General features: G+C 42.8%; 1 protein-coding gene across 7 annotated transcripts in view; it reads left to right on the forward strand.

The window, feature by feature from the left end:
• LOC127456665 (retinoic acid receptor RXR-gamma-B) overlaps positions 1–14,836 on the forward strand; it is a 58,075-nt gene extending 43,239 nt beyond the window's left edge. For 2 of the 7 annotated variants that reach the window (XM_051725125.1, XM_051725126.1), the window contains 9 exons: positions 1,165–1,397; positions 3,879–4,023; positions 8,490–8,669; positions 9,201–9,361; positions 9,521–9,650; positions 10,324–10,456; positions 11,229–11,320; positions 11,619–11,724; positions 12,591–13,288. In XM_051725125.1, the coding sequence (XP_051581085.1) occupies positions 1,165–1,397; positions 3,879–4,023; positions 8,490–8,669; positions 9,201–9,361; positions 9,521–9,650; positions 10,324–10,456; positions 11,229–11,320; positions 11,619–11,724; positions 12,591–12,732 (1,322 nt within the window). In that variant the 3' untranslated portion in view covers positions 12,733–13,288. Of the gene's footprint in view, positions 1–1,164; positions 1,398–3,878; positions 4,024–8,489; positions 8,670–9,200; positions 9,362–9,520; positions 9,651–10,323; positions 10,457–11,228; positions 11,321–11,618; positions 11,725–12,590; positions 13,387–14,729 lie in introns of those variants that run through there. The other 5 variants (XM_051725127.1, XM_051725128.1, XR_007899872.1 and 2 more) reach the window with 4 other exon arrangements.
• The last annotated feature ends 35 nt before the right edge of the window (positions 14,837–14,871 follow it).

Here is a 14,871-nt window from a genome sequence, read left to right on the forward strand (position 1 = left end):
ACAAACTACCATTACCAGGTGCTCTAAATATAGCACTCCAACTACTACTGACTGAATGGTTAAACCTTGCAGGGCTTAATGGGCTCTCTCACTAAAATGTTATTGTGCCCTCTTAAATTTACTCTGACAGACCGCACAATTTTGTCTCCAAACTACCCATCATTACTGATAGTGGCTTTAAGCCTTATTTAGGGGACTATTTGATGTACAACAAAGACACTAATGCCTCCACAAGTACATGATGTTCCCCTGAGCCGATGCTAATAGTTACTCTGTATTATGATGTCTGTGCATGCTAAATAAAGTATAGGATTTGTCATGATATATTCATACAGACAGACCAGTTACATTCTGCTTTGAGTAAAGAAATAGTTCACCCAAAAATGAAAATTCATTCATTATTTACTACTCACCCCCTCAATGTTGTTCCAAACCTGGCTGGTGCAAAAAAAATTTTTTTTTTTTACATATCTTGACCTATAAAGTTAGTTCATAGTGGCCACAGCTGTCAAGCTCCATAGAGGACCAAAAAGCACCTTAAAAGTACTCCATACACCCTGTGAGCTATATTCCATGTGATTGTGCGCTATATTCCAAGTCTTCTGAAGTTATAGGATAGCTTTGTGTGATGAACAAATCATATATGGCACCTCTGGTGCAGGTTGGATTACAATATCAAAATCAAATGTCATCTCTAGTGTCTCATAACCAAACGTCATCATTACATTAAATATACATCATAGGTGCCATATTTGAGAGCTTCAGCTGAGAGGTTTTATTAGTGAATAATTATCAGTGAATAATGACTTGTAGTGAGTCTTTAAAAATATATATATTTTTAAATCCTTATACTGTGATCCAAGGGACTGGAAAAATCATGGAAATTCATTGGTCAAAAGGTGTTAGGAACAATGCAATGAATGTCATTGTATGGAAAAGATCTATGTGAAAATTATTTTTTGCATGTTTCACCAAAAAAGATAACATACAGGTTTGGAATGATATAAGGGTGGGTCAATAATGACAGAAATTAACTATTTCTTGAATGTTTATAAGCACTTATGCAATCAAATTATCATTTTAGCACTAAATTGTAATGACTCTGGTCTAACATTTCTCTTTTTCTGTTTCTTTATATCTCTTTTCATCTCTGGCTCTTCACAGACACTAGTGCTCTGAATTCTTCCCCATCTCAGCACCCACCCATGAGCTCCATGGTGGGTCATCCATCCGTCATCAGTTCCTCCCGCCCACTGCAGTCCCCCATGAACACGCTGGGTTCCTCCATAAATGGCCTAACCTCACCCTACCCTGTCATCACCCCGTCTTTGGGATCACCATCCATTTCCTTGCCCTCTACACCCAGTATGGGCTATAACAATCTCAGCAGCCCACAGGTAATAAACTCCATAAAATTCTATCCCCTCCCGGCCTGACACCAATGTGCAATGCAGCATCTAGTGAATTCCTAGATTTATATTTCTGTTCAAAAGTTAATTTAATATTTTGGCTTTGATCATCATTTATATATTTCTTTCACCAAGGCAAAAAAAATCAAAAACAAATGAGAACCTAGTTGATGTGGAATGACCCAGTAGGCAAAATACAGTGATATTGAGCAGTATTTGGCAAGTAATAATCCATGCACTAAGGTGATGTGCATCACGTCGCACAATGACTCTTGCTCTTACATATGACGTTGTGTTTCAGAGAGGTCAGTTTATGTGTCTCTATATATTAGTACGTGTGTCTCATTTTCCCCTGGAGGCTAGAGAAAGCATTCACTCAGACAAACATTTCAGGCGTTTAAGCCAATGAAAAGAACATCAATAACAGTGAATATATTGGATATGTAGGGCAGTACTGTTTTTAAATATTTTATGTGTATGTATCTATACTGACATGCATGTAGAGTCTAAAAATACTTGCTTTCTCAAAGTAACTGTTCAAACTGTTTAGAAGAAAACCATGTAACACTGATTATGTTTACAGTCAATTGTACAAGGCATGTTGTGGAGAAATGGCTATATCCTGCCACCTGCAGGCTGCAGAAAAATGGCATGTTGTGGAAATGGTAAATTCTCTTCAGAGAGAGAGATAAAACAACACATGCTTTCCCTTTTGAATATTATGTCAGCACTCTCACAGCTACTTGTGTAATGGCCTTGTAAGGGTGGAGTTTATTTTTCTGTGTGTATGAGCGTGTTCTTGTTGTTTTTGTGTGGGAGAACACAAACAGCGTTGCTGTATTGTGGCATAAAATAAGACTGGACTCCTGTTTCCACTGCATGAAAACTATGGTAACTGTTGATGCACCGAAATGAAAATTCTTGGCCAAAACCAAAAATGAAAATTTTGGACACACTGGGCTGAAAACTGAAAATTATTATTTTAAATTAGTCTTTGTTTTGAATAATTACATTCTAAATGTTATTATTAGGGATGCACCAAAACCATTTTTTTTTCTATAACTACACATTTCATTATAAATTAGAGTAGACAGAAAATAATTACACAAAAAATGTGTAGCCTCTTAAGAAAACCTTTATTGTTAACTACTCTGCTGGATAATGCAGCAGCAAAATTAACAGTAATTCCAGTGAAAATCTTCAGTGAACATGGAGCCAGTTCTATTGCCACATTGTATGTGGACTTGGATTCTTCAGTGGATCTCTTTTGTGTTCACTTAAGTTGTGATAGAATATCAAATTACTCTTTTACTCTTAAATTACTAATTTAAATATTATTGTAATTTGTAATATTGTATTATTATTGTTGTTGTTAATAATAATGAAAATGATATAGTAATATTATACAATAATACAATTTCAGTCATAATTTCTTAACTTTAAAACCCTCTGGCATTTATTTTGGCTGAACACTCCAGGACTCCAACTTTGAGTTTCTGTCGGTAGGCTAGTTCACAGTAGTTTCTCCTCGGGTGAAATGCTTCTCTGGTGCCATTCTCAAGGCAGGTTTAAAGCGAACCGAACTATCAAGCATGGATTTCATGTGGAGCACTCACTAGGGAGCCCCTTAGGAGACGTGGTGATGAGGAAACACATAATATTGAAGGGAAAGTTCCCCCAAAAATGATTCTCTCATGATTTACTCACCCTCATGCCATTCCAGATGTGACTTTCTTTCTTCTGCAGAACACAAATACATTTTTTTAGAAGAATATTTCAGCTCTGTTGGTCCTCACAATGCAAGTGAATGACTAGCAAAATTTTGAAGCTTCAAAAAGCACATGAAGGCAGTATAAAAGTAATCCATAAGACTCTAGTAGCTAAATCTATATCTTCAGAAGTGATATGATAGGTGGAGCTGAGAAACAGATCAATATTTAAGTAGGTGGCGATATGCATGAAGAATGCAAATTGTCAAAAACAAAAGAAGAAGAAGAATGTAAAAAGTGGAAGTGATGAGTCTTATGGATTACTTTTATTCTGCCTTTATTTGTTTCAAAATTTTGGTCACCGTACACTTTCATTGTATGGACCTACAGAGCTGAAATAATCTTTTAAAAATCTTCGTTTGTGTTCTGCAAAAGAAAGAAAGTCATACACATCTGGACTGGTGTGAGGGTGAGTAAATGATGAGAATTTTCAGTTTTGGGTGAACTATCCCTTTAATAATACACTAATGACCAAGAGAGCAATCACTTCACTTCTGGGGATGTGGACTTTAATGTTCAACATAAACAATGCCTTTTCTTGCTGTGAGTGTTTCTGTTCAAATTTTCTGCCTTTTTTTCCTGTTTCAGCTAAAAACCAAAATAGAATTTTATCCCATTTTTGGCTGAAAACTTTAAATGCCGGTGCATCTCTAATGACAACCTTCATTCTCTCCTTCCTCCCTCTCTTGCTCTCTCTCAGATGAACTCTTTGAATGTGACTAGCTCAGAGGACATCAAGCCCCCTCCAGGATTGGCTCCAATGGGCAACATGAGCAACTATCAGTGCGGTAGCCCTGGATCCCTGTCCAAACACATGTGTGCCATTTGCGGGGACCGATCTTCAGGTACAACACACACACATACAAATGTTTATGTGCATTTCCCTATCTGTCACTCACTCGAATTTGTGTCGATGTAGTGACACTAGGGGTCACTCTTGGGAGCCCCAAACACCTCTGTTCTTTGAGAAAAGGCCAGTGGGAATTGGCGAGTGGAATTTGCATGCTACTCCCCTGGGCATACGGTTATAAAATGAGCTGGCTCATTCAGATTTTTTCTTCAGAGCCGAGTGGTGTTGAGCAGCGAGTTCCACTGCCATTCCATTCACCTCATATCAAGAAGTGTATGCTGTTGGATATACAGCGCATTTCAGCGGCTTTCCCCCCCTCTGCGTGATTGATGCAGAGTACGCCCCTGGGCGCTTCGACAGCTGAAAGAGTATATATTCTTCCAATAAAAGAGTATATTTCCTCTAAAAGAGTGCAACTGACGGAGAGCATTTTTTTAAAGATGCTTTTCCATCTGTGTGTAATTCCTTGATGCGGTCGCTATCTCTGCCTCTGATGGCCACGAGCACTGTCTCATTTGTCTGGGCCGTAGTCACGTTGAGGCAGTGTTCGTGGATGGTTCGTGTCCTCACTGTGAGAACATGACCATGGCAACATTGTGGTCGTGGCTTTCCTTCTTCCGGGGGAAAGCCACTCCAGCCACTCCCATCCCCGGGCCTTCTACCTACGGGTATGAGGCCGCGTCAGTTAGTGCTGGGGGCGATTTGGGAACCTCAATGGGAGTGGTTCCACTGGGTAATCCCCCACGGACCTCCCATTCCCCGTTACGCTCGTTTGCCCCAGTCGAGTTCTGGGATGAGACAGGCAGCTCGCCTCAGGGCGAGTTTAATGTCTCTTTCGAAGCTTATGAGCAGGATGAGCTCTCGATTGCAGCATCGGTGAGCGGGTTGGCGCAGTTGGACACTGAGGACTCGACTTTCGGGTGTGGCTGCCCATTCTGAGGTTGACGCGGAGCTGACAGCCATGCTTGCCCAGGCCGCCGTGAGCGTTGGGCTAGAGTGGAACCCTCCACCCTGCCCAGAGCCCTCGCGGCTTGACAATTGGTTCCTGGGTTTGGAGCGCAGCTCATGGCCACGCCCTGCCCCGGTCCCATTCTTCCGGGAGGTGCACGAAGAACTCACAAAGTCGTGGCGGGCACCTTTTACTGCCCGGACCCGATTTATGGGTTCATCCGCTCTCACTACCCTCGACGGTGGGGCGGCCAGGGGGTACATGGAGATTCCTCAGGTGAATAAGGCGGTTACGGTGCACTTGTGCCTGCAAAATGCCGGCACCTGGTGGAATCGTCCGAGACCCCTATCCAGGGCCTGTAAGTCTACGTCATCTCTGGCGGCCAAAGCTTACAGTGCCGCTGGACAGGCCGCCTCCGCCCTGCATGCTATGGCCCTCCTACACCAGGCCAAGGCATTGAAAGAGCTGCACATGGGTAGTCCTGACTCCGAAGTGATGCAGGAGCTGTGCTCAGCGGCAAGGTCACGGCGCGGGCACTCGGGAAGGCGATGTCCATCTTGATTGTCCAGGAGCGACACCTTTGGCTGAATCTGGTCGAGATGAAGGATGCCGACAAGGTCCGCTTCCTCAATGCTCCCATCTCCCAGATTGGCCTATTCGGCGACACCATTTAGGACTTCGCCCAGCAGTTCTCAGTGGTGAAGAAGCAGATGGAGGCAATTCAATACATCCTGCCCCGGCACGGTTCAAGGTCCCGCACCCCGTCTGCTTGCTGCCGAGGGTGTCCCCCTGCGGCTGCAACTCAGGTGGCTCCACCCCAGCCTGAGCCGACCACTCGGCCCCGACGTAGAGCCCCCCTCTCACGGTCTGCCGTTAAGAGCCCCAGGAGATGGATGACCCAGGGAAGAAGAGGCCTGTTGGAACCCCGGAGCTGGTATCCAGACCACTCCGTCCCCCGGTGGAGGGCCGGGAGGAGAATCTTGTGTTCCCTTTTGTTTTGTTTTTGCTGCATGCCCAAGGGGCTGCGGTACCCACATTTTCAAAGAAAGAGCAGTTTCCTCACTCCCTGGGTCACACAGCCAGTGTTTACGGCCGTCATTATCACGACAGCCGGACACCGAACACTCGCGGCCAGGGCACTACGAACGCGAGCCCCCCACGTTCGCGCACCCGGCTGTGACACACCCGTGGCCATGCTCTCCGTGCTGAGGTCGTGACCCTTCTGCGAAGGATGCGATAGAGCTGGTCCCTCCAGCCAAGATGAAGAAAGGGTTCTACAGCCCCTACTTCATCGTGCCAAAGAAAGGCGGTGGGTTGCGGCCAATCTTGGACCTGCAAGTACGGAACCGGGCCCTGCACAGACTACAGTTCAAGATGCTGACTCAGAAACACATTCTGTCATGCGTTCGGCATCAAGATTGGTTCGTGGGGGTAGACAGGAAGGACACGTGCTTCCATGTCTCGGTTTTACCTCGGCACAGACCCTTCCTGCGGTTCGCTTTCGAGGGCCGGGCATATCAGTACAAGGTCCTCCCCTTCGGCCTGTCCCTGTCGCCTCGTGTCTTTACGAAGGTCACAGAGGCAGCCCTTGCCCCGCTAAGGGAATTGGGCATCTGCATCCTCAATTAACTCGACGACTGGCTGATTCTAGCCCGCTCTCGAGACCTGTTGTGTGCGCATAGGGCCCTGGTGCTCAGGCACCTCAGCCGGCTGGGGCTTCGGGACAGCTGGGAAAAGAGCAAGCTCTCCCCGGTTCTGAGCATCTCTTTTCTCAGGATGGAGTTAGACTCGGTCTCCATGATGGCGCGTCTCATCAATCGATGCTGAGCTGCCTGAAGTTGTTCAGGCAGAGGACTGCGGTCCCACTGAAATATTTTCAGAGGCTCCTGGGGCATATGCCGTCTTCGGCGGTGGTCACGCCGCTCAGGTTGATGCATATGAGACTGCTCCAGGGGTCCCCTTACAGCAAGTGTCCAGGTGCATCGTGGTTACAACAGATGCCTCCAAGTTAGGCTGGGGCACTGTGTGCAACGGGCACACAGCCACTGGTTCCTGGACAGGACCGTGACTGTGTTGGCATATAAACTGCCTCGAGTTGCTGGCGGTATTGCTGGCCTTGCGGAGGCTTCGGCCGTTGATCCAGGGCAAGCACGTATTGGTCCAGATGGACAACATGGCGACAGTAACATATATAAACCACCAAGGCGGCTTACGTTCACATCGCATGTCGCAACTCGCCTGCCGTCTCCTCCTCTGGACTGAAGTTGCTGCGGGCCACTTACATCCCGGGCGACCTCAACCATACAGCGGACGCGCTGTCACGACAGGTGAAGCTCAGGGGAGAGCGGAGACTCCACCCCCAGGTGGTCCAGCTGATCTGGAGTCGGTTTGGTGAAGCGCAAGTAGACCTGTTTGCTTCCCGGGAATCCTCCCACTGCCCGCTCTGGTATTCTCTGACTGAGGCTCCCCTCAGCACAGATGCGCTGGTGCACTGCTGGCCCGGGGGCTGTACAAGTATGCATTCCTCCCAGTGAGCCTGCTTGCACAGGCCTTGTGAAAGGTCAGGGAGGACGAGGAACAGGTCATCCTCGTGGTGCCGTACTGGCCCACCCATACTTGGTTCTTGGAACTCACGCTCCTCATGACAGCCCCTCCCTAGCGAGTTCCCCTGAGGGAGGACCTCCTCTCTGGCACTCGCGCCCAGACCTCTGGAATCTCCACGTCTGGCCCCTGGACAGGACGTGGAAGATCTAAGAGGCCTACCACCGGCGGTGGTAGACACAATCACTCAGGCCAGGGCTCCCTCTACAAGGAAGCTGTATGCCTTGAAGTGGCATTTGTTCGCAAATTGGTGCTCTTCCCGAGGCGAAGACCCCCAGAGATGTGCAGTCGGCTTTTCTTCCTGCAGGAGAGGCTGGAGGGGCGGCTGTCCCCCTCCACCTTGAAGGTGTATGCGGCCTCTATAGCGGCGCACCACGACAGAGTGGACGGTAAGTCCCTGGGGAAGCACGACCTGATTATCAGGTTCCTGAGAGGCGCCAGGAGGTTGAACCCACATGTGCTGGTTACCGCTGGTAACCCCTTTTGATGTATTTTCCGCAGTACGGTTTCCCTGTTGGTAAATCCACGTCTCCCTTGGGCAAAGCTCCCTCTGCCTCCGGTCGCCATGTTTGTAGAGCTCCTCCCCTCCGGGTAGGACCTACCACAGCACCTCTTCCACGTGCGGCTGGCAAGCCCATGTGTCGTATTTGCCACATGTTAACCTCACCTTCGGGTAGGATGTGGTCTCCGCAATATCTCTCCCTCCTGGGGAAGAACTCCTTCCCCGACACAAATACGTATGGCCCCGTTTTCACTCTATGGGCTATCGGCTGGCGTGGCCTGTTCCCATTGTAGATACGTCTTGTCTCGTTTTTTTTTTTTTTGAGTGTACTATTCTTTTAATGTAAAATACTTCTAGTGAATTGGGCTGTCTGTTTTGGGGTTTATGACAAATGTGCTTGTGTTTGCAGGGAAGCACTATGGTGTTTATAGTTGTGAAGGCTGCAAAGGCTTCTTTAAGAGAACTATCCGAAAAGACCTGACCTACACGTGTCGAGACAACAAAGAGTGCCTAATAGACAAACGGCAGCGCAATCGCTGCCAATATTGCCGCTACCAGAAGTGCCTGGCCATGGGCATGAAGAGGGAAGGTGTGTATGTGTGTGTGTGTATGTGTGTGTGACTGTGTGTGTGTATATACACTCACTGAACACTTTATTAGTAACACCTGTACACTTACTTATTCATGTGATTATCTAATCAGCCAATCGTGTGGCAGCAGTGCAATGCAGAAAATCATTAGATACGGGTCAGGAGCTTAAGCTTTGTTTAAATTTCACATCAACCATCAGAATGGGGAAAAAAATTTGATCTCAGTGATTTAGACTGTGACATGATTGTTGGTGCCAGAAGGGCTGGTTTGAGTATTTCTGTAACTGCTGATCTCCTGGGATTTTTCTCAGATCTCAAGCCCAGTCCTTTGCTCAAGCCCCTCCATTGTGGACTATATAAACCAGTGAATTCGTGCAAAGAACATGAATTGGATGGATTCATTTTTTGCAATTTGAGAGAAAGATTAAAAGAATTGTTTGTTAATTAATTATTATTAAACATTAATTAATTAAAATGAATATTAATGTACTTAGTTACTTTGCTTTGTTTGCCCCTGTGATTCCCTGCAGCGGTCCAAGAAGAGAGGCAGCGTGGAAAAGAGAAAAGTGATAATGAGGTGGAATCAACGAGCAGTTTCAATGAGGACATGCCTGTGGATAAGATTCTGGATGCAGAGCTTGCAGTCGAACCCAAGACTGAGACATATACAGAGGACATCCCAGGCAACTCAGTAAGCCACATTTGTGAAATAATCACAGTACACATTTAACTGTTGTAGAATAGTACTTATGTTTAAAGATTAATCACTACAGAACTTGCTGGCTTTAACCCCCATGAAAAATCCTTTGAAAACTACTAAGGCACTTTATTTTTTGGTCTCCCTCTCCAGACGAATGATCCAGTCACTAATATCTGCCATGCAGCTGACAAGCAACTGTTCACTTTGGTGGAGTGGGCCAAAAGAATACCTAATTTTTCTGATCTGCCTCTGGATGATCAAGTCATTCTGCTTCGAGCAGGTATGTGAAACTCACACACATATACAGTATGTACATGCAGTAGGGTCCAAAAGTCTTAGTGAAAAAATTGTATTTAGCATTTTTTCTAATTTAATACCAAATATCATCATCATGTCCTCCTTTTGCAAAATCTGATGATCCATGTTATCCCAGCATAGTTTGATAATGCTCTTAAAGGCATCTTTTGTGCTGAAATGGAAGCAAGGAAATCTGGCCTTTTGTTCAAATGAGCACAAATTTGCTGATATTTGATAGGGACCTAGCAATAGTGCAGAATCTACATTTTACATCATAACTTTTCTTTAAAAAATTTCAAAATCTTAAAACTGTTTATTTCTGTTTATTTTCAGGTTTAAATTAACAAAAAAATCCCAGATTTTCAATGTGGCCTCAAACCATTGGACCGTACATACTTAAAATCACGATGTTTTTCCTCAGACAGAACTGTGTTGTTAGTCGTGTAGGTGAAAATGCAGACCTCTGCTGGTCAAACATTTCACACGCGCTCCTAAATTAGTCACCACAGAACATCACAATGACTCACTAATGAACAGCACTGAAAAAAAATCCATAGGGAGGGACACAGAGAGAGAAAAACAGAGACATAAAGTAAGAGTGTAAATCATGCTCCTAGTATTCATGTTATTGTTCCTCACTCTATTTTTCTCTTCAGGATGGAATGAGCTCCTCATCGCTTCATTCTCTCATCGCTCAATCACAGTTAAAGATGGCATCTTATTGGGCACAGGCCTCCATGTCCACAGGAGCAGTGCTCACAGTGCCGGAGTGGGCTCCATTTTCAACAGGTGATCATTCAGCCTTCAACCTGACTTGGCTTTGACTTAATGTGCATCTCAGTTATCAACACAAACTCAGGCAGAGCAAAGTTTAGTGTATTTTTATTTATTTTTTCACCCAATTTGGAATGCCCAATTCCCAATGCGCTTTTAAGTCCTCGTGGTTGCGTAGTGATTTGCCTCAATCCGGGTGGAGGACGATGAATCCCAGCTCCCTCCACATTTGAGACTGTCAACCTGTGCATCTTATCACGCGTTGCCACAGAGACATGGTGCATGTGGAGGCTTCACGCCATCCACTGCGGCATCCACGCTCAACTCACCTTCGCGCCCCACCGAGAACTAACCACATTATAGCGACCACGAGGAGGTTACCTCATGTGACTCTACCCTCCCTAGCAACCAGGCCAATTTGGTTGGCATGAAGGACATGCAGATGGATAAGACAGAACTGGGCTGCCTTAGGGCCATCGTCCTCTTCAACCCTGGTGTGCTATTTATTATGCTTAGGAGACCTGGCTGGAGACACTCAGCACGTCCTGGGATTTGAACTAGTGAACTCCAGGGGTGGTAGCCAGCGTCTTTTACCACTGAGCTACCCAGGCCCCCCCAAAGTTTAGTCTATAAAAATGAGTTAATGTGTGTCAATATGCTGGACTACATTGTAAAGTATGTATGAATTGATTTCTTTAGAATGTCTAGAAAAGATTTGTCTGCTTTTTCCCTCAAACATGTATTGTGCATCAAAACATTAACATTTCTGTTTGTATTTGTGTGACAGAGTACTTACTGAGCTGGTTTCTAAAATGAAGGACATGCAGATGGATAAGACAGAACTGGGCTGCCTTAGGGCCATCGTCCTCTTCAACCCTGGTGTGCTATTTATTATCACTGACTAATACATTAATGTGTGCTGCATAGATAAATTAAGATATTTTATTTGTAATTTTCTAATGAAAATTAGTTATGTTTTTTAAATATATATATATACTGTATCTTCATAAGTATAATGAACAATAAACAAGCCTATATAACATGCTTTAAGCCTGTATAAACATGTCTTTTCATCATGTTACACAATTTCAATAGATCATAAGTAAGCACATGAATAAGATGTGCTGATATGCAGAGAATATATATTATTAATCATGGACATTGCCTTTATTCATAGACGCCAAAGGCTTGTCAAACCCAGTGGAGGTAGAAGCACTCAGGGAGAAGGTTTATGCCTCACTTGAAACTTACACCAAACAGAAATACCCCAACCAGCCTGGCAGGTACAGCCGCACAGACGTGTTTGTTCAGTAGAGACTCATATTTATTTCTCGTACTTAAATTTTATCTGCATTCTGCAGATTTTTAGTTTGTTTAGTTCTTAATTCCTTCTGTCACTTAAAAGTGTGACCTTTAGTACTAGGGCATCATGATTAATAAAACATACACTCACTGAGCACTTTATGAGGAACACTATGGTCCTAATAAAGAGCCTGTCGCGGTCTTCTGCTGTTGTAGCCCATCCATCTCAAGGTTCGATGTGTTGTGCATTCTGAGATGCTATTCTGCTCACTACAATTGTACAGAGTGATTATCTGAGTTACCGTAGCCTTTCTGTCAGCTTGAACCAGTCTGGCCATTCTCCGTTGACCTCTCTCATCAACAAGGCATTTCTGTCTGCAGAACTGTCATTCACTGGATGTTTTTTGTTTTTGGCACCATTCTGAGTAAATTCTAGAGACTGTTGTGCATGAAAATCCCAGAAGATCAGCAGTTACAGAAATACTCAAACCAGCCCGTCAGGTACCAGCAATCATGCCACAGTCTAAATCACTTTGATCACTCCCCCCCATTCTGATGGTTGATGTGAACATTAACTGAAGCTCCTGCCCTGTATCTGCATGATTTTATGCATTGCACTGCTGCCACATGATTAGCTAATTAGATAATTGCATGATTAAGTAGGTGTACAGGTGTTCCTAATAAAGTTCTCACTGAGTGTACTTTATCAATAATGTTTCTCAGTACATGCATCTTGTTTAGGATTTTGCCAATGAGACCATTTCAGTACATGGGTTTACACTACAGATCAATTATGTGTAGTTAATTTGTCTTGAGTGTGTTTTAATGTCTTTAAAATATTTCGCAGGTTTGCTAAACTTTTATTGCGTCTCCCCGCTCTCCGATCCATCGGACTCAAGTGTTTGGAGCACCTATTTTTCTTCAAGCTGATTGGCGACACACCGATAGACACTTTCCTAATGGAGATGCTTGAAGCCCCCCTCACGTGACACAAGTTTCAACTCAGCATTTTTGTACATTTGTCTATGTAACTAATATAATAATACATTTGATTGAAGCTGCATATTTTATGCCAAGCACAAACTGTTATTCTTGTAAAAACTGTGGGGAGGGAAAAGAGGGGTATGTCTTAAAATATACAGATGAAATTAATTTTACTGGAATGGTTTTATTAGAAATATGCTTGTCTCTGTAAATAGCTAACATCAGGTATCCATTCTAATGGCAATAAAATTCAATTTTATTTTATTCAATATTTTATTCAAAGAATACGTTTATCAAACCCAGACAATAATTTCTAAAATGAAGTTTAGAATTCTGTCCAAATAAATATTTAAATATTTAAACGCTTTCTCTTTTGTGTCATTAGTCTTTTGAATAATGTTTGTGTAAGAGCCTGTTGTCAGAATTTCCTGTCCAAGTAGGACCTTATTTTATTAGAGCATTCATATCGCAAATAAATAATCATTTACAGGTGCAGAACACCATGCTTCACAGATCTGCGGCATTGTGTCCAGCCCACCAGATGGCGCTGTTTTGGACGATTACAAACCACAATTTTAATCTTCTCAACACGTGAGCGAATGTAATAAAGGACTGGCTTTTTCTAGCACTGTAACTGCTGAGACAGTACATTTATGAAGGTAGAAACTTTGTGAGTTTTTTTTGGTTTGTTTTTTTACCCACCTACAAAAATGTAGAGTCTTTCCTTTCACTTTAAAATGATTACTGAAATATATTGATTGATTATTTCTACAGTATATTACATGGTCAGTATTTTTTTATTAATATATTTCTATATTTACTAAAAATCTGATCTCATTATCTGAATATACAGTAGCTCCTTTTAAATTATACAATATTTTCTTTGTTTATTTTAAGACGTTTAAAATAAGGAACAACATGTTTTAATTTTTCTTTCTGCAGGATAGTCTTAAAGAAATATTCCGGGTTCAAAACAATTTAAGCTCAATCGACAGCATTTGTGGCATAATTTTGATTACCACATAAATACATTTTGACTTGCCCCTTATTTTCTTTAAAAATAAGCAAAAATCTGGTTTACAGTGAGGCACTTACAATGGAAGTAAATGGGACCAATCCATAAACGTTAAAATACACACTATTCCAAAAGTATAGCCACAAGACATAAACAATATGCGTGTTAAAATGATTTTAGTGTGATCAAATCTCTTACTAACCTTTTCTATGTAAAGTTATAACCAATTTTACAACTTCTTTGCTATGACAATGTAATATCAACAAACCCTAAAAGGACTGTAAAAATGATGATTTAAACAACTTTACAGTTCGAATAATACATGAGTTTTAACAGAACAATTAATGTAAGTTCTTTAATAAAATTGTAAGCTTCACATTTCTTCCTTTAAACCCTCCTATTTTTTTTTTTTTTTTTTTTTTTTATGTAAAGATAAGGAGAAACGAGTCAAAATTAATTTCCGTGGTAATCAATTTTATGCCACGAATGCAATCGATTGAGCTTAACTAGTATTGTAATATTCCTTTATGGTTTGCTCTTAAGTGAGAGGTCAGTGCAATGCTTTCATATCATTAGTATTGTTATTAACCTATGTCGTTAATAGATAATTTATTATTATTATTATTATTTCAAATTAATACGTTTGAAGATTAGGGTAGCTATCCAATGGACAGTGACACTAGACTAATAAGAAACGCAAACCAAACGTATGCGCTCTAAATTAACGTATTATATTCATAATTCACGCTTGATTGGGGCAACTTCAGGCCCGCGTCTTTTTTTTTATTTTTTATTTTTTATTTATTTTATTTTTTTTTTACGGAAAACTATAACTTTCTCGCCTCACAAATTATCTTGAACTTCTCTTTTCTCTCTAAGATTTTTGTTCTTTTAATGTATTTTAATCTTATTAATTAAGTAATGTAGTAGCCTAATCGGCAAGTAATAGGGCTAACTCTACAATTAGTACGCATTCTTCCTTTGCAGCCAGTTTGGGACACTGTAAACTCTACATGGAACTTGGTGCTGCTGATGGGAGGAGGAAGAGGAGCGTTAGAGAGAGAGAGAGAGAGAGAGAGAGAGAGAGAGAGAGAGAGAGAGAGAGAGAGAGAAGGTAAATGACGCTGAC

Source organism: Myxocyprinus asiaticus, chromosome 19 (assembly GCF_019703515.2).
Source record: "Myxocyprinus asiaticus isolate MX2 ecotype Aquarium Trade chromosome 19, UBuf_Myxa_2, whole genome shotgun sequence".
Classification (NCBI taxonomy): domain Eukaryota; kingdom Metazoa; phylum Chordata; class Actinopteri; order Cypriniformes; family Catostomidae; genus Myxocyprinus; species Myxocyprinus asiaticus.